The sequence below is a fragment of the Podarcis melisellensis genome (assembly GCF_964234715.1).
Source record: "Podarcis melisellensis genome assembly, chromosome: 10".
Classification (NCBI taxonomy): domain Eukaryota; kingdom Metazoa; phylum Chordata; class Lepidosauria; order Squamata; family Lacertidae; genus Podarcis; species Podarcis melisellensis.
The window spans coordinates 71,385,626-71,409,092 of NC_138542.1; the positions used below are offsets into that span (position 1 = coordinate 71,385,626).

General features: G+C 47.8%; 1 protein-coding gene across 2 annotated transcripts in view; it reads right to left on the reverse strand.

Moving 5' to 3' along the window:
- AHCYL2 (adenosylhomocysteinase like 2) overlaps positions 1 to 23,467 on the reverse strand; it is a 93,427-nt gene that overhangs the window by 1,337 nt on the left and 68,623 nt on the right. For both annotated transcript variants that reach the window (XM_081927056.1, XM_081927057.1), the window contains 10 exons: positions 22,697 to 22,791; positions 17,895 to 18,001; positions 17,011 to 17,127; positions 14,154 to 14,217; positions 11,229 to 11,317; positions 8,808 to 8,878; positions 8,454 to 8,548; positions 4,567 to 4,665; positions 3,954 to 4,022; positions 1,561 to 1,639 (listed from right to left, as the gene is read on the reverse strand). In XM_081927056.1, coding sequence (XP_081783182.1) covers positions 1,561 to 1,639; positions 3,954 to 4,022; positions 4,567 to 4,665; positions 8,454 to 8,548; positions 8,808 to 8,878; positions 11,229 to 11,317; positions 14,154 to 14,217; positions 17,011 to 17,127; positions 17,895 to 18,001; positions 22,697 to 22,791 — 885 coding nt within the window. The remainder of the gene's footprint in view (positions 1 to 1,560; positions 1,640 to 3,953; positions 4,023 to 4,566; positions 4,666 to 8,453; positions 8,549 to 8,807; positions 8,879 to 11,228; positions 11,318 to 14,153; positions 14,218 to 17,010; positions 17,128 to 17,894; positions 18,002 to 22,696; positions 22,792 to 23,467) is intronic.

Sequence of the window (23,467 nt, forward strand, 5' to 3'; positions counted from 1 at the left end):
GCTGCAGGAAGACCCCAAACACCCCACAATGCAAGTGGGTGGGATGGAAACAGGAAGTTCAGCAGCAAAAAAACAAAACAAAACTCAAAACACTCAGGACTGCCTCGGCAGTTACCATAATCAGAAAAGCAACGAAGAGAAAACAGACCCCTCATTCCTAGATGGCTGGGATGATGGATATTGCTGGGACTTTTTAGACGCCAGAAATGATAAGAGGAGCTGAAAGGCCACAGGTTCCCTATCCCTGACCCAATAGCAGTGGACTTGTAATCTGGTGAACTGGGTTCGATTCCCCGCCCCTCCACATGCAGCTGCTGGGTGACCTTGGGCTAGTCACACTTCTCTGAAGTCTCTCAGAAGAAAGGGAAAGGAGATCGTTAGCCACTTTAGGGTAGTGATAAAGCGGGATATCAAATCTAAACTCTTCTTCTTCTTCTTTTACCACTCATTTCTTCAGAGACTGCAGACTTCCTTCCCCAGCCTCATCTCAAAGGATTCTTGCCCCCCAAGACCAGGCCAGTGGGGGTGGAGTCAGTCAGAGGGGCTGGGGTTTGCGGCCTTTGTCGCCTGGTGACAAATGGCAGGCTAGCTGCAATGAGACCCTGAAGCTGAGCTGGACATGGCACTGACTGCTGCCGTCCGCTGTGCCCTTGGCGCTGGGACTGGCTCCCATCAGACTGTGTGGCCAGTTCATTCCTCCAAGGGCTACCAGCCTCCAGCTTCCTTTTGAGGACAGCGAGGTGATCTCTATTGCCACATAACACCGGTCTTGAAAGACCTACAATGGCTCCCAGTCCGTTTCCGAGCACAATTCAAAGTGTTGGTGCTGACCTTTAAAGCCCTGAATGGCCTTGGTCCAGTATACCTGAAGGAGCATCTCCACCCCCATCATTCTGCCCAGACACTGAGGTCCAGCGCTGAGGGCCTTCTGGCAGTTCCCTCATTGCGAGAAGCAAAGCTACAGGGAACCAGGCAGAGGGCCTTCTCAGTGGTGGCACCGCCCTGTGGAGCAGCCTCCCATCAGATGTCAAAGAGATAAACAACCACCTGACATTTAGAAGACATCTGAAGGCAGCCCTGTTTAGGGAAGCTTTTAATGTTTAACAGACCACTGTATTTTAATACTTTGTTGGAAGCCACCCAGAGTGGCTGGGGAAGCCTAGCCAGATGGGTGGGGTATTAATAATAATAATAATAATAATAATAATAATAATAATATTGTTCGGGGAATAATAATAATGTTCGGGGAAGTTTTTAATGTGTGACATTTTAATGTATTTTTAAGCTTTGTTGGAAGCCGCCCAGAGTGGCTGGGGAAACTCAGACAGATGGGCGGGGTATGTATGAATGAATGAATGAATGACGATGACGATGACGACAATAATAATAATAATAATAATAATAATAATAATAATAATAATAATATAATTACTGCTTCCCCAGGAGCCTTGGGGATGCAGCAGCAGCAGCAGGGAACAAGTCCCAATGCTAACCTTCCACCTGCAGGAAGCAGGTAAGCAGAAGGGTACCTTAGGGTGGAGTGTGATGGCTGAAGCTTACCCATTTTTTTAGGCAGCAGGTAGACGTCCTGCTTGTAGCGTCCTTCCGGGGCGTTGTAGAGCTCTATCAAGGCCAGAGCCTGACAAACAAAGGAGAAGAGAGACCGGGTTAAGCTGGATCTCTGGCCACAGAACAGATCTACCTGGAAAGCTTCCCTGTTTGAAAAGATAAACAGCTTGGGATTCTCCAGGGAGATCTTGATAGCGGCAGGATATGAGAGAGCCAGAAGTCAAGTGCTCCAACGCATTAGGGACATAGAGCTGCAATGTCATATGGGCAAAATGGATAAACATGCCACAATTAGAGACTTTGGGAGAGGGTTCTCACCCGTAAATTATCTGGCTGATTTACAAATACCTAAGTAAATTATCTGGCTGATTTACAAATACCTAAGTACAGACACTCCTTTACCCTGGCCAGATTTAACGTTCTGCCCTCTGCCCTGCTGCTAGGCAGATATGAGGGCAAACCATATGAGTCACGTGTTTGCCCATGAGGCTCATCGGAAGTGGAAACAAGTCTGCATGTATTGCTGCACTGTAGTTACTACGAGGATCTACGCCTGACCTTTATTGCCCCAGTTCTACAAAAGCTTAAAAATTAAACCAGAACTCCAACGTATGAGAGCCTTGGTAGAAGATAAGGTTCCTGAAATTACGATCAATGTTGCCAAATTCTGTGTAGCCACTATTAGGCGCAGGAAACAAGAGCTTTCCAATGTCAATATGCAGGTGAAGGCAAATACTTAATTTTATTTATGCTGTCTAATTTTAAATTGCTGTTATGGCCTAATCTGTATTGAAATTGTCCTTTGTTTTTTCCGGTGTTATGTTTCGCTGACTAGCTGTACGAGTTAATCTGGTCTGTGACCGTTTAATAAAATTTGATTTGATTTGATTTGATCTACCCAACAATGGCTGCTCAAGTCGACCGGAACACCTGGTGGAGAGAACTAGAAGGGACCAGAAACGCCACCAGCCCAGGATTCTATTCCATGGCAGCACACCAGCACCAAACTGTTTCCATTCCTGATCCTTCCCTGCACAGGAACCAACTCTTCACCCCCCAGTAAAATATATGAGGGGGCTGCCCCCCCAAGTTGATGAACATTGCCATGCAAATGGTGTGTTCATGTGCTGTGCCTTGTGATCAAATAGGTGGGGTAGGGCTTACCTACGCCCCCCCCATATTTTATTCAAATTGGCACCCCTGCTCCCCGTAAGATGGACATTGAAGGACAGGAGTCAGGGGAAGAAGGCACTTCAACTGTTTCACACAAAGCCAGCCAGATCACAGGTTAAAATCAGGAAGGATGGCCCAGTGCTAAAACGAGCAGCTGTTCTGACTGTGAGTGAATGAGGCATCTCTTGTTCGCTCCAGACACAGCTATCAGCTAAACACACTGAATACGAAAGGAATCCAACCTCTGCTTTCTCACCCTGAGGAATTTTGCTGGGTCACAGATCTGCTCCACTCAGTATCATCTTGAACTGCGGGAGTCCTTGATAGCCCAGTGCAAGAGAACAGGGTGAGTGGGGGCAGAGCGTAGATATTTCAAAATGCGGGGTGTGTGGAACAGCAAGAACCCCTTGTCCAGAATGAGTCACAACTGAGGAATGGCAACAGAACTCCTGAAATACCCTTTTATCTTCTATGACCTAGCACTGTATACTCACTTAAACATTCTTTAAGTATCAATGACTTCCCTTCTTCTTTCATTTTGCATACTATAAATCCCTGCATATTTTACATAAACCAAACCATTCGGTATTCCGTTATGTGTGAATTCAGTTTCTTGCTGCTGAAGGTGCGAGGCAGGGATGGGGAATCTGGGGTCCTCCATATGTTGTGGGGCTCAAACTCCCATCACCCGTGATCTCTGGCCACGCTTGCTATGAGACCATGGGTAGGCAAACTAAGGCCCGGGGGCTGGATCGGGCCCAATCGCCTTTGAAATCCGGCCTGCGGACAGTCTGGGAATCAGTGTGTTTTTACATGAGTAGAATGTGTCCTTTTATTTAAAATGCATCTCTGGGTTATTTGCAGGGCATGGGAATTCGTTCATCCCCCCCAAAAAAATATAGTCCGGCCCCCCCACAAGGTCTGAGGGACAGTGGAGCGGCCCCCTGCTGAAAAGGTTTGCTGACCCCTGTATGAGACCCTCATGCAAGGCACCCTCACACTCAGTGCCCTTCCCCCTTGAACTCCAGGAGTTGAGGGGTGCAAAACACAAAGCTGTTGCTTGGGCTGCCTTTCCGGGTGCCAAACACACACGGAGAAGAGCATCTGACCTTTTTCGGGGGAAACCCCTGTGTCACCATTATGAAAAAGAACTGAAATAAACGGCCTCTTGGCTGATCCAGTATGAAAACTGCCCCACAAATCCCACTCACCTGGGTAGTCGCTGTTATTGACAGCACAAAGGTTGGAACTGTGGAGCAGCTCAGGTTCAGCAAGCGCCCCTGAAAGACAAAAATGCATCATTCCTGCATCCAACACTGGGTTCTTGACAGGCAAGTTGCTCCTGACCTGCAGGGGCTGCCAGCAATTCAGCTCCACCGCCAAACAGCAAGAGGGAGAAGCAGCCCCCTCAAAAGGAAGTGAACTGTTAGCTCTTGGGAGAAGCTTCTAAAGCAGCGGTTCTCAACCTGTAGGTCCCCCAGATGTTGTTGGACTACAACCCCCATCATCCCCGAGCCCTGGCCTTGCTAGCTAGGGGTGATGGGAGTTGTAGAAAGGCTGCTCTAAAGGGTCAGAACTGGGAGGCCCCTCCAGAAGTGAACTAGAGAAACCCTGGCCAAGATGGAGGAGCTCATCTTCTGAACCACAACTGTACACACAGAGAGCTCCCAGCACCCACCCAAGCCTTCTTCACCAGCACGGTGCCCTCCAGATGTTTAGGACTACAAGACGTGCAGTCCAAAACATCTGGTGGGCCCAAGTACACAGCAAAGCTATTCCACCCTGTTTGGAAGGCCCTCCAGTGTTCCACAGTGGCTCCCTTACCTCTGCCAGCAGCACTATCCTCTTCCCGTCAGGCCAGATCACATGGTCTACCTGAGACCTCACCCGCTCCCATGTCAGCTCCGGGGTACGCAAGCTGGCCTGGAAGACAACGTTCGAAAAGTCTGAAGCTGAAAGGGCCTTCGGAGTCAGCAGAAATGGTCACTGCACAAAGTCTCACTGCACGGAGTAACTTGTCGTCGGCTGAGCGAGTTCTAAGGTCTGCAGGGGGTGGGCATTGCAGGACAACGCACGCCTTACAATTCGGCGGCCCCGATTCACCAGTTCAGCACCGCCAGAGGCAGGAAGTAAGAACTGCTCTGCTGAATCAGACCACGGATTTGTCCAGTGCAGCCTCCCCCTTCTTACTCTTGTGGCAACAGATCCCGTAAAACAGTTAGTGAAAAACCACCTTCAGCCTGCCTGTCTTGAAACTCCTGGCACTGAGCTTCATGGGTCGTTCTAGCATTGTGAGGGGATAGAAAAAAGTCCTGGGCTTTCTCTATCCCGTACTTACATCTACAAGTCTCTGATATTACCCCTCTCTTAATCACCTTTGGTCTAGAGAATCCAAATGATTTTGCATAAATGAATTGTGACTCACTTCACCCCCATAGTTCAGCCCGGACACTGAGGTCCAGCGCCAAGGGTCTTCTGGCAGTTCCCTCCCTGCGAGAAGTGAGGTTACAGGGAACCAGGCAGAGGGCCTTCTCGGTGGTGGCGCCCATCCTGTGGAACACCCTCCCTTCAGATGTGAAGGAAATAAGCAGCTATCTTATCTTTAAAAGACATCTGAAGGCAGCCCTGCTTAGGGAAGTTTTTAATAATTAAAGCTGTATTGTTTTTAACACTCAATTGGGAGCTGCCCAGAGTGGCTGGGGAAACTCAGCCAGATAGGTGGGGTCCAAATAAATTATTATTATTATTATTATTATTATTATTATTATTATTATCACGGATTGTTAGGAGCTGACTATTGTGCTGATTACTGAAATTACTCTGAAGTTGTTTTCATCATCACTGTTGTTGTTGTTGTTAAACCCAATTGTTATGTCTTTATAAAGCCCCAATTGTTATGCCACATTGCTATCCACCGTGAATCCACTCTGGAGTGCAGAAATGGCAGAAAATGGGTATATAAATATACCTGACTTTCTTTTGGGAGGGCAGGCAGTGGGAAAAAACCAGCCCAGAAAAAGGGCACTCCACCCCACTTTTCTGCAACGTTTCTGAATGCAAGCCAGCCGCGCAGGTCAGTCTCCCGCTAGCAGTGAGATCAGACTGATGGAAAGAGCGCTTCAGTGGGTGTGTCTGGGGCAACAATGTTTTGGGAAGTGCCCATTAGAAAACCAAACCAAACCGTGATTCCAGGCGTTGCAGGGGATTGCAGTTGCTGTGGTGTGGTGAAATGCTGTAAGGCCGAGTGAGGCAGGAAAATGTCGCCTACAATCCTGTCCCCTAAATTAGAGAGGTGCATGGGCACATCCTGACTCTGAAAAGGACAATGACAAAACCAGGAGCCCTGTCAGAGGAAGCCTCCTTGTCAGAGGGCTCCGATTACCCAGCTCCTCCGCTGATACTGACACACAGAGAGGCCTGGGCTGAAGGAACGTCAGTGTTTAGCAGCTGTTTACTGCAGGGGTTGCTTAGCAGCTAAATACAAGCTGGCATGCCAGCAGATGTCCTGACAGATGAGTGAGCGAGCTCCACTGCTTATCTCCCTGCCCTCCCACCCAAAAAAACTTGGACAAGGCTGGTGTTTGCCTGGTTCCAAAAGAACAAATGTCAGCCCTCCCTATTGTGCTGTTTTGGAAAGCCGGGGGGGGGGGGGGAACTGTTCAGCACTCCAATCTGCCCTTACTGGTGAGACGAAGAGTCGAAAAAGCACTCGATGAGAGCCTGGAAGAAGCATGGACAAGGGTCCTCTCAAGGGTGCTTTCACAAAGAGCATTCTGAACAACCCACTTTGCTGGTTTAAAGGCTGGTGTTTACCGTATTTTTCGCTCTATCAGATGCACCAGACCACAAGACTCACCTAGTTTTTGGAGGAGGAAAACAAGAAAAAAGAATATTCTGAATCTCAGAAGCCAGAACAGCAAGAGGGATCGCTGTGCAGTGAAAACAGTGACCCCTCTTGCTGTTCTGGCTTCTGGGATAGCTGCGCAGCCTGTATTCGCTCCATAAGACGCACACACATTTCCCCTTCCTTTTTAGGAGGGAAAAAGTGAGACTTATAGAGCAAAAAACACGGTACTTTTTATTACAGCAGCTGAGTAGCGCAGCCACAGCAGCCTCCACAAACCTTGTGCCACCCAGAGGCTGCTGTGGTCCAGCTCCTACCAGCCCCAGCCATCACAGCCAATTGTCAGGGGTGGTGGGGATTTTACAGAGGGCACCAGCTTCAGGAAGACTAACTAATAGCCGTGGCTTAGGGCCCTCGTATCTACAGGACCACCTCTCCTGGTCTGCCTCGCAGAGGACCTTAAGGTCTATGAACAACCATAGTTTAGAGGTCCCTAAGGAAGACAGACTATCCTCCCCCAGGGCCAGGGCCTTCTCAGTGGTGGCTCCGACCTGGTGGAATGCTCTGTCCCAGGAGACCAGGGTCCTGCAGGATTTAACTTCCTTCCACCGGGCCTGTAAGACAGAGCTATTCTGCCTGGCCTTTAATTTGAATTCAGCCTCAAATGATCTTCTATTTCCTTTCTCTTCCTTCCCCCTCCCCTTTTATGAAGATCACGCACTCTGAGACCCCACTGCTAATTCTCCCCTGGCCTCCTCGCTGGCCCAAGTAGGGCTAATTCAGCCAGCTAGCCCTGGGGATTATCTAATGCTTATTAGATGGATTTCCCCTAAACTGATTTCTGAACTTTGAATTTTATTCTTATTCGTGTTTTTATACTGTATTTTATGCTGCTTTTACAATTAGGTGTTTTAAATTTGTTGTTAGCTGCCCTGAGCCCGGTTTTTGAACCAGGAAGGGTGGGGCATAAATAAAAAAATATTATTATTATTATTATTATTATTATTATTATTATTATTATTATTATTATTTCTGTCCAGGCCCAGGATACAAGTCCACACACAGCCATGAAACTCCCTAGGTGACTGTTGTGCAGCCTCTCTCTCTAAGCCTAAACTACTTCACAGGGTTGCCAAGAGGAAGGGGGGAAATCTGGTACTCTGAGCTCCTTGGACAGAATGAAAATGTAATAAAACCAAGCATAAAGTTCTGTTCATTATTAAGCATTATGTGTTTTTCTAGTTCAGAAGATGACACGCCCTCAGGAGGACAACCCCCACACAAGTGTTTCTTTGGAGCAGAACACAGGTATCTAGAAGTATCTACTGGCAGGATGGCAATCTTTCAGGCTTCAGAGAGCCAGTGTGGTGTAGTGGTTAAGAGCGGTGAACTTGTAATCTGGGGAACCGGGTTCGCGTCTCCGCTCCTCCACATGCAGCTGCTGGATGACCTTGGGCCAGTCACACTTCTCTGAAGTCTCTCAGCCCCACTCACCTCACAGAGTGTTTCTTGTGGGGGAGGAAGGGAAAGGAGAATGTTAGCTGCTTTGAGACTCCTTAGGGTAGTGATAAAGCGGGATATCAAATCCAAACTACTACTACTACTACTACTACTACTACTCTTCTTCTTCTTCTTCTTCTTCTTCTTCTTCTTCTTCTTCTTCTTCTTCTTCTTCTTCTTCTTCTTCTTCCTCTTGCCTATAGAAAAGCTGCTCTAGCACTCCCCTGAATTTGGATCCAGCTCTGCTAGCAAAGACGCAGAACCCTCCTTCATTTCCCATAATGCACTGCACTGCAGGTCGAGCAGGGAAGACCATCCCTAAAGCCCTTTACTAGAGACTGGGGGGAAAAGAAAGCCCAGCTCTTACCACGTCAATTTCAGTGTTGGAATGCCCCATGTTACAAACGATGCAACTGTTCTTCATTCTGTCAAGATGCTCTCTGGTCACTACGTTTTTGTTACCTACAAACACACACAAAGAAACAAGATTTACAGAATGGAATGCTTGCTCTAAACCCCACCCTGGCTTTCTAAGAACGACTAGCACACACTGGGAGCATCTTGTTGCACAAACCCTGGTTGAAATGGAAGGGGCTGGCCCCAGCCCACCCTTCCGGGACACGGCCGGCTATGGTTTTCCTTCTACCGTTCCATTAGGAAGACTGCGAAGGGGATCAAGCTACCATTTCCACAATGAAACCCCACTGCGACGTAAGCGTACCTGTGCAAGTGATAACAATGTCGACTTGCCGAATCACTTCGTTGAGTTTCACAAGACGGAAGCCGTCCATGCTGTGAGAAATAAGCAGAGAGAGACCCCTAAAACCAAAGCCCAGCAGAAAACTCCCCCACCTGAAAACCGGCCTGTGGAATGCCCTCCCATCAGGTGTCAGAGAGCTAAAACAAGTATCTGACGTTTAGAAGACATCTGAAGGCAGCCTTGTTTAGGGAAGTTTTTAATGACTGATGCTTTATTGTATTTTTTAATCTTTGTTGGAAGCCGCCCAGAGTGGCTGGGGTAACCCAACCAAATGGCCGGGGTAATACTAACAACAACAAGTTGTTGTTGTTGTTGTTGTCACTGTGAAGCTCCTGATCTGCTGAAGAAAACCTATTCCAGTACAGCAGTTACACTTTGGAAACCAAACTCCCATTGTGTGAGCTTTCGGAGGCAGCAGCCAATTTGGTTGGATGGGTGAAGTCGACTAACAAGATGGCAGTTCTACATGGGTACCAATGCAGGGCGTGAGTGGTGCCAGAATGAGGTTAGGGAGCCCTTTCCAGCCCAAATGCTGCATCCCATCATGGACAGCCTTCTGAGAAGTCATGTTCCAGCACTGGGCAGGGCTTTGCAAGAGGAAGTGGAGCACGAGGCCAAAGTGGGCGGAGCAACTGGTGTGCCCCTTGGTATGCAGCTGGCTGCATGCAGTCAGGGGCTTCTATGCCAGCCCCACACCTCTCCATCTTCCATCCAGACAAGGAAGAGGCACGGTTGCAGTTCAAGAGCACGTTCCTGCCAGGCAAAAGCGCTTAAGGAGGATGTGGAGCAGGGCCTGCGGGAGGTGTGGCCTGGTCAGTGCCACAGGGGCCACATAACTAGGGGCCTGGAAGCTCGCAGTCCAATCTGGGTGGGGTCTGAGATTCCCAATCCTTGTGGCTAGGAGGATAAACCAAGTTAACAAGGCGACCTTGCCCAAAAAACCAAAAAACCACCGCACTCTGACAGCTGTCAAATGGAGCAGGTGATCTTCCCAACAAACTTAATGGCATTTCCCTCTGGATTTTAACAAGGCTGGTTTCTTCGTGTCGGTTGCAATTGCTGCCCTGTTTGGTTCTATTGGTGCTCACTCCAGAAAATATTTAGAAGATGTCCTGCGCTGATGTTGAGCACTCCAGCACCACCCAGGATAAGGGTGGCAGGGAGAGAGTGGCAATTCCCTTTAGAGAAGGGGTAGGCAACCTAAGGCCCGGGGGCTGGATGTAGTCCAATCGCCTCCTCAATCTGGCCCGTGGACGGTCCGGGAATCAGCGTGTTTTTACATGAGTAGAATGTGTCCTTTTATTCCAAATGCGGATGATGAAGTCGGTGCTGCGTGTTATTTCCAGCGAAGGTATTATTGGTCATTTATTTCTGTTCTCTCCCCTCCCCTTAAAAAGCTCAGCGGCTTTGGGGCACCCCCCCAAAAAAGCAAAGCAACTTTTGCTACCCCAAAAACTTGGGCAGCAGCTCCCCCCCCCCCACAAAAGAAGCTCCACTCTCGGCACTTTGCGATAAATACCGTATTTTTCGCTCTATAGGACGCACTGGACCATAGGAGAGGGAGAACAGGAAGAAAAAAATTCTCCCCCTCTCTGCTCAGCGCCCCTTCAGCGAAGCGGTAAGAGAAACGGAGTCCTTCCATTTCTCCTCCCACTTCGCTGAAGGGGCGCTGCGCAGAGAGGGAAAACTGTGCAGCGCCTCTCCAGCGAAGCCAAGCCTGGAGAGCAAGAGGGATCGGTGTGCACAGACCCCTCTCGCTCTCCCGGCTTCAGGCGGCTATCCACAAGCCTTCAGAGCGCGGCGGGAACTCCTGCTGTGCTCCAAAGGCTTGCGGATAGTGCCTGAAGCCTTCAGAGCACAGCGGGAGTTCCCGCTGCGCTCCGGGGGCTTCAGGCGGCTTCAGTGAAAGCAATGCAAAGCCTCCGGAGCACGGGGGGAGCTCTCCCTCTGCGCTTCGGAGGCTTTGTGTTGCTATCGCTGAAGCCAAGGAGCCTGCATTCGCTCCATAAGACACGCACACATTTCCCCTTAATTTTTGAAGGGGGAAAAGTGCGACTTATAGAGCGAAAAATACGGTAAGTGGGTTTTGGTTTGCAGTTTGGGCACTCGGTCTCTAAAAGGTTCGCCACCATTGCTTTAGAGTTACAAACTCCTTCAAAAACTGGAAACTTTGGGTGCCTCCTAACAGCTTTGCTCTGATCTATGTGGCTCTCTTAACTCCTCCCCACTGCCACACCCTTCCAAAGTTGGCCACTGTTGCATGGATGGCAATAGGAAGGGCCAGTGGGATTCAGTAAAGCAAGGGATCAAATCCCGTGTCAAGCCCACAACACAGGCTGACTGAAGACCCTGCCCACATTCCTCCACAGCTTCAGCTCTTACCAGGCTTGCAGGGCACAAATGGGGTCGATCTCTGTCACGTACACAATGGAGCCCATGGCCTTCAGTGCAGCACAGCAGCCCTTGCCCACCTGCAGCGGGAGAGCAGAACGTCAGGAAAGAGGCACAGAGGACTCAACGCTGCAAGAGCTGGGGAAAAATAACAATGCAGCTCTACATTTCTGGGTCCTGTGGCGGGAGAAGCCCAAGGGAGGAGGGCCAGAAGATGTACTTTCAGCGCAATTAACCCAACGGCACCAAGCGTTTGTGGGTGGGGAGCTTAAGCACACGGTAACTAGACACTACGCCCAAGTGGGCATCCGCATGCAATGATGGAAAAATGCTTCTGCCCAAAAGAGAGGAAAGCCCAGGAGTGTCTAGGTACAATAAAAGCATGTCCAGTTATATATATTGGTACCTCTGGTTGCGAACGGATCCGTTCTGGAGAAGCGCCATATCTGCGCATTTGCATGGCGCAATTTGGCACTTGTGTGCATGCATGAAGCACAATTTAGTACTTCTGCGCATGCGCAAGTGGCGAAACCTGGAAGTAACCCTTTCTGGTATTTCAGGGTTGCCGCGGGACAGAATCTGAAAAGACGTAACCTGGAGCGTCCGTAACATGAGGTACAAGAACCCAAGCAAACAAGATGTTTTCCTGTAGGACAGGTAAGAACTATTCAAATTGGGGTATTTTATCTCACACAGAACCCTGGACTTCCCAAGATGAACAATGGTTCCACAACCCTGCAGAGTAGCAAGAGTGGCTTTCAAAGGGAATTTCTGCATGGGGGCTGCAGGAAAGGGATGCCCCTTGGGAGCTGCTTATTCCATGAACCTGGTCAATGGACAAGCAGATGCTGCAAATTACATGTAAAAGGTAAAGGTAAAGGTACCCCTGCCCGTACGGGCCAGTCGTGACCAACTCTAGGGTTGCGCGCCCATCTCACTTAAGAGGCCGGGGGCCAGCGCTGTCCGGAGACACTTCCGGGTCACCTGGCCAGCGTGACGAAGCTGCTCTGGCGAGCCTGCACCAGCGCAGCACACGGAAACGCCGTTTACCTTCCCGCTATAAAGCGATACCTATTTATCTACTTGCACGTAAGGGTGCTTTCGAACTGCTAGGTGGGCAGGAGCTGGGACCGAATGATGGGAGCTCACCCCGCCGCGGGGATTCGAACCGCCGACCATACGATCAGCAAGTCCTAGGCACTGAGGTTCTACCCACAGCGCCACCCGCGTCCCTGCAAATTACATGTAGGTGGTGCAAAAAACAAAAACATGGACATGTGAAACCTTCTTTTTCCTCCTGGGATTACAGAAGGTTCTTGTGCAGACGTGCCAGTTCAGTGAGTGTGCCATTGCTCCCCCATAATCAGTTCTGTCCAGTAACAGCCGATCAGTGTTGGTGTTTCAGTCTCCTGTGTTATCTTCACTTCCCATCCACCCTGCAGAGAATGCAAAGGCGTTTGGCTGACCGGAGGACCCTTGTCTGTGCAATGCAAGATGGAGACATGCAGCCACCTTGTGGTCTCAGAGATCAGAGGCCACCACTAAGCCAACCTGGTGCTTGCTCTGCAGGTGCCTCAAAATGCACACAGGCCAGTTCTGCGCCCTAACACCAACATCCCATATGTGAAGTCCTTAACAACTTGAATAAAGAAGAAAAGCAGGGGTGGCACTAATGCTATGGGATGCACTTCCCGAAATATGAAAGGCTTAATCTGTATTGGCATTCCGCCGGCTTTTGGAGATGCACCTGTTTATGCAAGCCGTCCCTTGATCTCTCAACCTGTGTCCCCCATTACTATGTTGTTGTAATGGGGTTGTTTTATTGCATGCTTTAACTGTGGGTGTTTATATTTTAATGCTCGTGTAATTGGTTTCTAGGGACGCGGGTGGCGCTGTGGGTTAAACCACAGAGCCTAGGACTTGCCGATCAGAAGGTCAGCGGTTTGAATTCCCACGACGGGTGAGCTCCCGTTGCTCGGTCCCTGCTGCTGCCAACCTAGCAGTTCAAAAGCATGTCAAAGTGCAAGTAGATAAATAGGTACCACCCCAGCGGGAAGGTAAACGGCGTTTTCATGCGCTGCTCTGGTTTCGCCAGAAGCAGCTTAGTCATGCTGGCCACATGACCCGGAAGCTGTACACCGGCTCCCTCGGCCAATAAAGCGAGATGAGCGCCGCAACCCCAGAGTCGGCCACGACTGGACCTAATGGTCAGGGGTCCCTTTACCTTTACCTTAATTGGTTTCTATTCTTGCAAACCGTTTAGAAGCCTATTTTGGCACCAAGTGGCATATAAAACAACAACACCATGGGGGTTTAAAAAATGCTTCTGAGAAGTAAAAGGACTCTAGTGCATCTCCAGTGGAAGGGCGCCCCACAGTTCTGGGTTCAGCCACTCAGAATGCCTGTCAGCATGGAGACTCTCTCTCCAGGAAGGCCCTTCATTCATCTTGAAAGAGATTAAAAAATGCCTGAGGGAAGAAAGCAACTTCCATGACAGCTTTCTGTATCACACAGAGTCATGCAAAAAGCCACAGGAAGCCTGCAGGAAGAACCCACAAGATAACCTGACACCCGACCCAGCTGGAGTGTAAAAATAATGCAGAGTGCAAGGCTTGTCTTGACATTGGGCTAAAACTGTTGTGTGCTGCAAGTTTCCAGGGGTCCAATAGGAAGTTGTGGGTGGAAAGAGGGAGATCAATACAGCACTAGCTGAACTCTGTGGAGTTCAGAAATCCAAGGCACAAATGCTTCTCCAAGTCCTTTCACAAACCATTATCTTGAGGTGCCCTTAGATATCCAGAGGGAAGTCTTGGAGAAATCATCCCTAGAACTGGAGAAGGAACTATGATGCCACCCACAACCTTCACCTAGAGCACAAGCACAGCTTGCTCCAAGGGGGAAACATCCGAGTCTTACCTCTCCGTAGCCACAGACTACGACTTGCTTTCCTCCAAACATCATATCGGTTGTCCTTTTAAGGCTGAGGAAAAACAAGAGGGTTGCAAAGTTAATCTTGAGAAATTCTGTTATGTACAGGATTTCAGGCTCAGGGGCACAGCGGTTTTGGATTTGTGAATAATGGCCCTTGTGTGTATTGCTCAACAGTGACGCAACACCAGTGAAATGAACTAGGAGCTATACAAATTACAGAGCAGTACCACTCTTGCCAAGGGGACTTGCAACGCAGGGACCACATGTGTAGGTTATTGCAATCATGTGCGAAGACACTTTGTACACATGCAAAGAGGCTGCACCACATCCTTTGGGAGCCCTGGAAGCGTAACCACTGTACATTATCTGCACATGGGGATTCCTGCAAATTCCTACACACAAAGCCTGTTTCACATGTATCTGGGAATCTGCAAAGCGATCCTGTGGTTTGAAAAGGAAGCCAGGAACGGGCGAAAGATTGGAAATTATCAATGAATGACAGGGAGCGGGGTGGGAGAGAGTCTATCAGTGATAAAGGTAACAACAAGCAAAACAGTAAAAGCCAGGCTGTCTCTTGCGAAGCAGCTAAATGTGGGGGCTCAATGTAACTGCAGACCCTGCGTATCTAAGCACATCAACAGCAACCAACTGCCTTTAGGAAGATTTTAATTCCTTCATATTCTTTTAAAGCTGCTTTTTCTTTAGTTTATAATTCTTTGCTTCTGCGTGTCCCTTTCCAGCCTCCAAACGGATACCCCTTAGATGCTGAGAACCGTTGGCCCTTGCGATATCCCAGCTTTTGCCGGGGGCTCTGTTGGGAAGCACAAAGCGGTGGCTTCAAGGTGAAGGGAGCCATGCTGTTCTGCACATGGAAACTCTCCCTCTTAGCATATCTCCTTCCCCACTTGGCATCTCTGCAACTGTGCCCTACATTGTAGTCTATTTTTAGCAGATAAGTAAAATAGGTTAGCGGTGTAGGGAGTGTGGAACTTCAATTTTCCACTGAATATAGACGGCAGTCTCGAGGGATTGGAGTGCCGTTCTGCTCCTGTTTCTCGTGGCCCATTTTACAAGGCCCAAGCTAGCTGCCTAGCTGATTTAAATATTTCAACTGCTTCCATACGATTCTGCCAAGCAGCAGAAACAAGAGCGAGCCGACGATAATTTCCTCTGCTGGTATCAAATTTGCATGAAAGCATATTAGTAGAATTAGGAAGCAGCAATTTGCCTGCATTTCAATAAATGGAGAAGCCAATGCACAAATTGGAGGTTGGAGCTTTAAGAGCAACTTTCCGCAGCATGCCCACTATAGCCTTGTTCTCACTGAGGGAGGTCAAGCTGTGCCTGAGGTGTATCCCATGACTGAATGCCAGAAAAACCCGATTCACCACACAGGGAAAGCCAGCGCAGGGAGAAAGCCAGATTAGAACCCTTCTCCCTCCCATGCTGATTTTCCATGTGCAGGGAGCTGTTATGTTCAGTCATGTGTTCCCCCACCTGGCACTCTGAAACGGTAAAATCTTTGGCAAAGGCGACCATCCTCAGTGAGGGTCAGGCCCACCCATGTCTCGCAGTGAACATCAATGTTCCCAGCGGGGAGAGATGTGTTCAAACAGACTGGGGTATGCACTGAGAAACGGCAGCTGGCTGCAAATCCACCTCAAACATTGAGACAGCCGTGCCTGTTGTGCACAATGCAAAGCAGCCCTGAAGCAGAGAGAGAGGCCTCAAGAAGGCCGATAGAATTGACAGCCAGTCACAGGGCCTGTGGGCATCGACTCCACGGGCCTCTAAGCCCATGTCAAGCAGGATTGTAGGAGAGCCCAAAAGACGCTCTAAATCCCACCTCCATTTTGAATGCATCTGATCGTGCAAGAGCTTCCTTGCCACGGACATCTAATGCTTCTGGGAAATGAAAATATGGGTTTGGGGAAACAATGCTAACTGTAGTTCATGGGATGAATTGCCTATAGTGTTCCTCTAGCAAGAGGAACAGAACAGGACAACAAGCTAGATGCCTTTGGTTCATGGTAGGGCAGTGGGCGGGGGGTGAGGGAGAAAGGGATAACATTCCCCCCCACTTTTCTTCTCGTAGTTATCAACTTGGATGAACATAGCACCGTAAGAGATGGAAAAGAACATGTCGGGTCGAGTTGTCTTGTAATAAAAGCTTCAACCCACCAGGCTACGGAACGAGAACTGCAATTACCACGTCAGCGACATCCTGCTCTTAATTCCCTCTTAGTCTTCTGGGTTTAGGCGCTAGCGGCCAGCTTATTCCTGAAGCTACTGAGGAGTTTGGTGCCTCTGTGACATTTAGGGCGGGAAAGCTCCGCCACGTGGTGTCTGCTCCTTTGCCATTCTCCCACAGTGAAGCGTTCTTGTGACGGGATTTGTACCGAACATCGAGAGAGGCCTTTTTAAAAAAACAAAACAATGCACTATATCTGGAATAAACAAACCCAAACGGCACCCGTCTCCTGGCAAGACTATGCGGTTTGGAAACATGGAAATCACATTCACTGGAAAGCTTCAGCATCGGAGAATGGGAGTTACCACCCCGGCTTTTTTCCTGCCATAAAAGTGAGGTGTTTTATCTATTTATAAAAATATTTGTGTACTGCTGTTCATAAACAGTATCACAGCAACCATACAGGTCCACAATAAAAGCCATGTAAAAATCAGAGATTAACTATTGCAGAAATATATTTTCTTAATTGCCTGTGTCAGCTCTGCGGCAGCTATTTGGGCATAGTTACACCTTTGCAGTTGCTTCTCTGCAGACCGTTGTGAGAAGACCTCATTCTCCTCTCTGTGTTCATTTAAACAGAAAGATACGTACCCATCTAAAATGGATTCCCGGCAGCAATAGAGGTTGTCAAACTTCTGCTTGGTGACAGAGTCGTTGACATTCATAGCTGGGACGCACAGCTTGCCTGCCTTTGATAGCTGATACAATCTAGGGTGAGAGGGGAGGGAAAAGAATGAAAGGATAAAGGCCAAGGTTTCCTCCAATTTCCCCGGATGCTCTCCTGCCTTCTGTTGACCTACACAATTGACTGACCAGCACCGGGTGAACCTAGTTAAGGGTTTATTGTGAAATCAGCACTGCTCATGCCTGCAAGGGTTTTTTGCTTTTTGCAAGGTCCACATGATGCTATCATTAAAATGCCAGCCCATCCGTTTTTTACACTTAATCTGATAAGTAAAAGTTACTTTTTAATGCACCTGCCCTCGCAACACTTTCTGAGTTTTGTTTGGGAGGCAGTGTATGTGATTCAAGCTGCTGTTGCATTTTTAAAGATGGGGGAAGTCAGGTCCAAATTCTCTTTCAGTTATGAAACGTACTAGGTGACCACAAGCTATCACAGTGGTACCTCGGGTTACATACGCTTTAGGTTACAGACTCCGCTAACCCGGAAGTAGTACCTCGGGTTAAGAACTTTGCTTCAGGATGAGAACAGAAATCGTGCTCCGGTGGCGCGGCAGCAGCAGGAGGCCCCATTAGCTAAAGTGGTGCTTCAGGTTAAGAAACGAATTAAGTACTTAACCCGAGGTACCACTGTATTGCCATGGGTTACTGGCATGTCAAGGTGCTGCTCTGAATTCCTTTGGAGGACAGACTGAAGAGTAATAAAATTAAGGAAGCTGTTTCTCTCCAAACAAGGGCACTGGTGAAATAGGATGCAGTTCCCACCTCAACCCAAAACACGTGAGAGTTGTTACCTGTGGACTCCAGTGACACTCTCCTCTACAATCCCCTTGATCTTCTTAAACATGTTGGGGTACTTTTTGTAGATCCAGTGTGTGAGATCCCCACCATCGTCTAAGATCTGAAACACCAAACGTGTTATTACTACCACATTCCTTTGCTATAGACCCAGCAGTTGGCATTCTGCACATGTGGTGGTTAATAGGTTTCCCCCACTTGTGGAAGTAGATATTCTTTGGAGAGAGTAAGGAAAGGTATATTATCGAAGGCGACATTGCTCTGTACATCTGAGAGTCCGACAGGGATCTGCCAGCAGGATTCGGCTGCATGCATGTCTTTGGTATGGGAAAGCTAAAATGTATAAGAGCTTTTTGAATCATGTGATCAGGAAGAATTTGTATAGAGTCTGGGAGATGATAGAATATGCAGAGTTAGCAGGTCTAAGAAGTGGAATAATAGAGCAAGAAGAACAGGTATTTAAAGAGGAGTGGGGAATTTTTTGCTGAGTATGGAAAATAATTGTACACATTGACAATGCTGGCAGTATTAAGGTAAATTCAACAGTAAAACATATTTAAAAGGGTGCAAAATGGGGGGAGAGACTGATTTAGATGGATGTACAAGAATATGCAGGAATTATGGGTAAATTAAAAGCACTTTGGAAGGGGAAGGAGGGAAGTCGTTGAATGGATGGGTATAATGAAAGATGTTAATGTGGAAATGTAAAACCTGAAAAGTTCAATAAAAATTATTTTGACATGTTGACATCCAGATTATGTCAAAAGAGACAGAAATTCTAAGTACCTCAAATGACATGTACCTTGGAACTGCTGGTCATAAAACGAAGCCAGAGGCTATCAATGGTTACTAACCATGAAGGCTATGTTCTCCACTGTCAAGGCACTGAGCTGGGAATCGCAGGTGGCTGGGTGATTTAGCAATATATCATCCAAAACCAGTTTGAAGTCCTTATTGGGGGGCGGGGGCGAGTAGAGACATCACCTTGCCAACAAAGGTCCATATAGTAAAAGCTCTGGTTTTCCCAGTAGTGATGTATGGAAGTGAAAGTTGGACCATCAAGAAGGCTGATCGCCGAAGAATGGATGCTTTTGAATTCTGGTGCTGGAGGAGACTCTTGAGAGTCCCATGGACTGTAAGAAGATCCAACCTATCCATTCTTAAGGAAATCAGCCCTGAGGGCTCACCGGAAGGACAGATCCTGAAGCTGAGGCTCCAATACTTTGGCCACCTCATGAGAAGAGAAGACTCCCTGGAAAAGACCCTGATGTTGGGAAAGATGGAGGGCACAAGGAGAAGGGGACGACAGAGGACGAGATGGTGGGACAGTGTTCTCAAAGGTACCAGAATGAGTTTGACCAAACTGCGGGAGGCAGTGGAAGACAGAAGTGCCTGGTGTGCTCTGGTCCAGGGGGTCACGAAGAGTCGGACACGACTAAACAACCAAACAACAACAACAACACTGTGATATCAGTTTCAGAATTTTTGACCCGGCAATATATCATGAAACATGGTGTGTGTGTGAGAAAAACCATGAAGCCAGCCAATGTTTCTCTTGATTCTACAGCCCCTGTTAACACTGCTGGATCAGCTTTCTCCTGCCTCATGCATGGGGCAGCAAACCACAAGAAGAGGCACTGGCAAAAATCACGATGTTGGGAAAACTGTGAAGCTAGCCAATGCCTCTACGTAGCTCCATTCTTATTTCAGACATCGTGATATATCAGTATGTTTAGTTGGTGATATATCACGATGTTGAAAACCAAGCAAGGGAGAGAGCAGCAGCCGCTGGTTCCCAGTCCTCTGCTGAAAGCACCCCCCCCCCCTCAAAATCATCCGATTAGTGGCCTGGGGAGACTTTTGCAATACAATGCTCGTTCCTCCTTCCCAATCAGGGGTTGTGCTTGTTAATCTTCACTTAATTAAGAAGCTTGCATAATCTTTTTTTTCTCTCCCTCCTCCTTTATGTGCACAAATAGGCCAGAACTGCAAAAATTGGCAAGCTTCCCTCGCACCCTTATGAAGAGAAAGAACAAGGACTGCTGCCAAAACATGCCTGGTTCCTGTGGAGAAGAACGGGGTGCCCTTTTGCCTACACAAAGCACCAACTGGGCCCCATTCTGGTTGCCTCTTTCCCTGCAATTCCAACTGATCCTTCCAATATTTATTGGTTTGGCTCACTTACATACCACTCTGAAGTTGGAAAAACGCAGAGCAGTTCACAAACCAAATCGTCAGGTGCCTAACCAGATAAAACCATCAAATCGTCTTTTTTCCCTTCTCATAAATTTTTATTTTCCTTACATATTCTTTCTTATCATACTTTAAACAACATATACACCTTTTTGCTCTGCCGAGCTTGTGACTTCCCTCCCTTCAGATGGTATCCTTTATTTAATCCACTTGCGTATTTTATCTTTTCACCTCTTATCTACATTGTAGGAGTTACTTCAGTCCTGCTAGTGTTTTTAAGTTTTTACAACTGTCCTTTAAATGTTCAATAAATTTACTCCAAACCATCAAATCATCTGGAACCTGAAAGCAGCAGCAAGTTAAAACAATGCCACAGGACTTTTACTGTCGCACCAGAACAGTCTAGAAATGCACACTCGTTCTGAAATAACCCAACGAAGGGGAAGGCGTTAAGAACAAAATATTCAGCAACCCCAAAAGCAAGCAAGCAAGCAGGAGACAATAGTATTATGACACTATTCCCCTATTCCCCCCCTCCACCCACCAACCTAACTCTCCCCCAGAATCACAGTTACCCCAATAACAACTGGTTCTCACCCAGCAGCACTGGGTCTGGGAGAACCCCAACGCTTCTACCCCGAGGAATCGCCCTGCCTAAGAACACTTATGTGTAGAGAGCAGTGGTGGAGAAGAGTAACTCTGAACTGGGGCTTTTCTCTTTTTTATTTATTAATTTGGTTTTTTTATTGATACAGCAAGAAAAGAAAAGAGAGAAAACACAAATACCAAATTACACACAGGAATAACAACAGACACAGAATTTTATTAACAAACAATAAGCCATAAATTGGTCTTAACACTAAAGACCCAACCTCCCGTCTATTCCATATTTCGATTTCATATAACTTATTGCCAATACACACTTTTATCATAATTAAATTTTTTCCTTAATATATCTTAATTCTTACATCTGCCTTGCAACTATGACTGAAGTTCCTCGAACTGGGGCTTTTCTCCTTGAAGGCTGCCCCTTTGGGGAAAATACACCCTTGGTTCCCTTTGCACCAATTATAGCTACACAACCTGGCACATTTTCCAGATCAACATCCTTTTCGTCTCATCCCTGCACTTTCCCTTCACAGGTAACGCCCGCTCTTTGCCTCAGCAGCCAGCCCAACGCTCAGCACCCAGATGGAGATTCAAAGCTTCTTTAGGAGCAGCAAATGGTTTGCAGAATCACCCACCATGTTTGGGGCACTGGTCCGCCCAGACACACTTCATGCATCTGGCGTCAAGTTGCAACCTCCCAGCACTACAGCTATCTGCCATCCCTCACAAAGGCAGGCAAGGTAAGCTCTGCGCTGCTGCCATCTTCTGGTTCAAAACACACACGTTCCTCCGTCAGTTTGGAGTGAAACACAAGAACGGAAACCAGACACAAGCTGTGATGCTATCACCGGTTCTGCAAACAGTGTGGGGACACAGCAGGCAACCCAAAGCATATACAGTGGCACCTCGGGTTACGTACGCTTCAAGTTACAGACACTTCAGGTTACAGACTCCGCTAACCCAGAAATATTACCTCGGGTTAAGAACTTTGCTTCAGGATGAGAACAGAAATTGTGCTCCGGCGGCAGCAGCAGGAGGCCCCATTAGCTAAAGTGGAGCTTCAGGTTAAGAACAGTTTCAGGTTAAGAACGGACCTCCGGAACGAATTAAGTACTTAACCCGAGGTACCACTGTACCCTTATTTATTGTTTGCCTATAGAATGAAGGCAAACTCAGAAGGTGAGAGAAGGACCATTATACCTTCCAGCACCAAGAGAAACCAGAGAAATAAACTTTCACCGATCATGAGGGAGTTGAAACATGCCTGGCTCATGCACCAGCATGAATGTGATACACCAACTATCTCTGCCCTGAGTTTTCAGCAGTGCATGAAAACTGTATATAAGGTTTATACTTCCTTGGGAATGAGACCCTGGGACTGAAGAAGGTTTCTCACTCCTGTTTTTAGGAGCTACTTGATAAATTGTAAAAATAAAATCTTGTTTGTTTTGAGGGCAGTATATATCTAGCCTAACGCCAAGGAGTTTTTAAAGGGGCATCCTTGCTCTTGTTCACAACCACAGTCCTAAGAGGTAGGCTAGGCTGTGTGTGAGAGAGTTAAGAACAATAATAATAACAATAACAATAATAATAATAATAATAATAATAATAATAATAATAATAATAATAATTTATTTATACCCCGCCCTCCCCAGCCAAGACCAGGCTCAGGGCGGCTAACACCAGGTATAAAAACAACTGATTAAAATACAACTTGAAAACAAGATTAAAAGACAACATTAAAATGCAGCCTCAGTAGAAACTCAGATCAAAAACTTTTGGGGGATGAAAACGTCAAATCTTCACCAAGGCCAACTATCCAGACTGGTCCTACCCAGAAAAAAGCCAGGGAAGTCCCCAGGTAGATGGACCAAGAGTCAAAGGCTAATAATACAAGCTTGACGCAATGGAGCTCCCTTTGTTGCTAATTGCCCAGATGCTGTTCTAGGGGCCAGAACCGGATTTCATGAACTCTGCCGACGGTTCTAGGACTCACCATATTTGGCTGCCACCCTTCAACATTGACGCAGCGATCAATGCACCACCAGAAGTCATCCTCAGATTCTCCCTTCCAGGCAAAAACGGAGAACCCTGCACGAGAGATAAGGAGGGTACGCACTTCAGATGGCAGCAGGCAGCTCATAGCATGGGAGGCTACACATGAAGAAAGATCACCTTAGAGCAGTAGTCCACTAAATGTTACTCAGAGTAGACCAAGTGAAATTAAGGGACCTACCCTGGTTGTGTCCATTTATTTCAATGGGTCTACTCTGAGTAAAACTTAGTGGAGTGCCACCCTTAGCACCAATGGCTCTTGTTTTAATCTTTTGTATGTTTTTACCGGAAGTCGGAAATGCTTCTTAAAATCCCCCACCCCTGAAATCACTTCCAGCCATACCTTTAATGCCGTATTTTTCACTCTATAGGACGCACTTTTTCCCCTCCAAAAATTAAGGGGAGGCTTCGCGTTGCTTTCGCTGAAGCCTGGAGAGCGAGAGGGGTCGGTGCGTACCGACCCCTCTCGCTCTCCAGGCTTCAGGGATAGCCGCCTGAAGCCTTTGGAGCACAGCGGGAACTCGTGCTGCGTTCCGAAGGCTTCGGGTTCCTTTTGCTGAAGCCGGGAGAGCTGCGCAGCGTCCCTTCAGCGAAGCGGGAGGAGAAATGGAAGGGGCTCCGTTTCTCCTGCTGCTTCGCTGAAGGGGCGCTGAGCAGAGAGGGGGAGATTTTTTCCCCCTGTTCTCCCCCTCCTATGGTCCGGTGTGTCCTA